This window comes from Otolemur garnettii, unplaced genomic scaffold (assembly GCF_000181295.1).
Source record: "Otolemur garnettii isolate 467f Iridium unplaced genomic scaffold, OtoGar3 scaffold00053, whole genome shotgun sequence".
Taxonomy (NCBI): Eukaryota; Metazoa; Chordata; class Mammalia; order Primates; family Galagidae; genus Otolemur; species Otolemur garnettii.
The window spans coordinates 345635-348656 of NW_003852448.1; the positions used below are offsets into that span (position 1 = coordinate 345635).

Genomic DNA, 3022 nt, shown 5'->3' on the forward strand with positions numbered 1-3022 from the left:
ACTGTATTAAAGGGCCGTTATAAAGCACATGAGAGGCCTCTTCTGCCTGTCCAGCACATGAGGACGTAAGAAAGCAGCGGTCTGCAGCCTGCAAGTAGATCCAGAATGTGACCCTGCTGGCATTCTGATCCGCAACTGCGAGAAATAAATTTCTGTTGTTTGTAAACCACTAGTTCTATGTTGTTTTGTTACAGTGCCCCAAGCCAAGATACCCAGGACAGCTTTCATACTCAAAACTCAGTCACCAAGCTGCAGAATTTCTGTTACATCCTTTTCTCAACATCTTCTTTCCAGAAAACAAACTCATCATTTTCCTAGTATACACAGGGCATAGAAAGTAAACCCTCACATTTATTTGTGTCTCCGTGTGTACGTGTGCACACACACTAGCTAAATAAAAAGCGTAAGCATCCAAAGACATTTTTACTCTAAATTTTAAAGCAAGAGCACTAAGAACTGCTATATCATTTCAAGCTGAATCCCATCCAATTTGACTATGGTGGGTGGATGACAGTATCTCAGTTCTGCATGTTTTCCCACCAGGGTCAGGCAGAGGGAAATATCAGCCTGGCACCAAAGATTCAACTGTGAAAATACAAGATCTTCTCATCAGATGTCTGCTCTCATTCAGCTGCCTTTTGTTTGCCGTTTGAGCACGGATGACTACAAGGCTACTCGATATCAGCACGCTCTTCTCTGGAGCACTTAACAGAGGCACAATGCTCCCAAGATTTCTCCTTTTCTGTAGGCAACTTTCAAATACCTGGTGATATCTTCAGAGAGTTGGGCAGGGTCTGGTGGATAAAATTTCACATTAAACGAAAAGTGCCAAGCACCACCTGTAAGGATGGGAAAAAAAGTTAGGGATTAAGCCTTTGAAAATCTCCTTATAGTTATGATTCTAACTGACAGCCAGAACAGCCTTAACTCCAAGCACTAAACAACAGGCAACTTTTGATCATTAATGGAAAGCTGGTAAGTCTCAGTTATACGATATCCACAGATAAGTCTGAAACCTCATCTAATTTCTAATCTTTTCCTCAATCGAATCCTTTACTGGCACTTCCAACTGGCAAGGAAATCGACCAAACTTCCTCCTGTTCTCAGAATCAGAGGTGAGCCTTTGGAAGAAGGAAAAAAAGAGTGACCGATGGGGGTGATCTTCTCTCAGTAAGTGTGGGATTGAATGGATTTACTGCTGTGAATTTCTGGACAGCTCACACACCAACACTACAGACATAATCCCCGTTTTTTGCCTTTTCTGTTTTGTTATTACAGGTTGAATTCATCATCGTAACTGTCAAGGGACTATTTAACATGTCTATTTTATGGGAAAAGTTTGTTATGGTGAATACCACTTCAGTGAATAGGCTCTCTGGGGTCTGCTGAAAATTCTTTGCTTGCTCAGGGAAACTTTAGATGAAACAGATACTTGCATGTATTTACTGCATATTATCAAATTTTATGCCTCCTTAGCCTGTGTCTTAGACCTGTGCTCACCAACCCTCAGGCCATTGGCCCTGGGCTGCCACGTGTCACCACCTGAGCTCTGCCTCCTGTCCTACCCTCTCCACCCACAGTCTGTGGAAACATTGTCTCCCATGAACCTGGTCCCTGGTGCCAAAAGGGACCTGACTTAGATGCATCCTCTTTGCAATTTGCTCTTCTTTATTCTGCGGCATCTACTTGCAGCCTCTCCAGCAGTGAAAAGGGTCAACCAGAAGTTTGCTCACAGGTCCTACTCTGTAGTATTTACAAATATACTCCAAACATTAGTAAGCCCTGTTCAGCACCACATTTCATTAATACTGTCCCTAACTGTATACGGTTTATCAACATGAGTGTGGAAAAAGTACCTCCCTTCTCCCTCTTTCTGCATTTACTCGCTCTCTGTGGTCATTCCTTTAACTTACATGGCACAAAGTCTGGGGACTCCTTGTTGACATCTGCTCCCTCCACACAACAAGCGTGCTAAAACTTATAGCATAAGCCCTGCTTACACCCTGAATGGACACTGAAGAACTCCTCCTGGCTCCCTGGCTTCTGTCCTGGAAGCCCTCCATCCACACCTAACTCAGTGGCCACAGGCTGGCTGTTACACTCTGACCCTGTGACCTCACAGTCTAGCCCTTATGCTTCCAAAACTACTGTCCTAAGGCGCCAAAACCTCTCCTCGCCATTAAATGACTTCTGGAAACTGTAACTGCTCTACCAACCCTGCCCAAACATTCAGAAGAAAGGTACAGTATCCTATACCTTAGCCCCTTGCTTGGCACTGTTCTCGTGCATACGTGGAGATACTTAGCTCCATCAGTTTCCTTCATTCTGTCATAAATGGCACAGATCTGTTTAATTTTAGTTTATTCTTGACACTACCATGTACATCATGCTTACGATTCTCCACGGCAGGGACCTGAGGTTCCCTATGAAGAATTTAGCATTGGATCAGGTATTATTGGGTGCTTAATACATTTTAAAACCACTCAAAATATGTCTGTCAATCAAATATATTTATAGTGACTGATTTTCCCACTGTTCTCAAAAAAGTCCTTTTGTTATTCCAAAAATAGTCTGATTTGCTTTTACTTTGCTATTGATTCCTACTCACTTGCTACTAAAATAGAAGCTTCAAGACTTGCCAATAGTGAGGCTCATAGTGCAAGCTGGCTTTCCCCCCAAGCAAGTGAAATCAAAGCTAATGGATTAGTTATGGGAAATGGATTTACTGCTCTTTTATAACATTTATCCATTTCAAAGTATGCCTTGAATCCGATGAATAGTTTAGCAATGTAATTAAACAATAAGAAATTTGTGGTGAAATTTTTAAGTTGGAAATAAGAGAAGAACACCAAAAACATTTCAATGCCAAAATCCTCATTCTAAGAAAGTGAATTTCCAAATAGACTGAACCTAAGAAGTACCTCAGGCGCCTGTTAAAGGTGCAATTCCTAGGTTCCACCCAGAGATTCTTATTTCAGAGATTTGGAACACGGCCTAGAAACTGTGGTTTTACTAAGCTTCC

The 3022-nt window shown here is 42.1% G+C and overlaps 1 protein-coding gene across 3 annotated transcripts in view; it reads right to left on the reverse strand.

Moving 5' to 3' along the window:
• The window catches only part of EPB41L3 (erythrocyte membrane protein band 4.1 like 3), a 180047-nt gene that overhangs the window by 43253 nt on the left and 133772 nt on the right, over window positions 1-3022 (reverse strand). For all 3 annotated transcript variants that reach the window (XM_023514424.1, XM_003792013.3, XM_023514425.1), the window contains exon 6: window positions 764-839. In XM_023514424.1, coding sequence (XP_023370192.1) covers window positions 764-839 — 76 coding nt within the window. The remainder of the gene's footprint in view (window positions 1-763; window positions 840-3022) is intronic.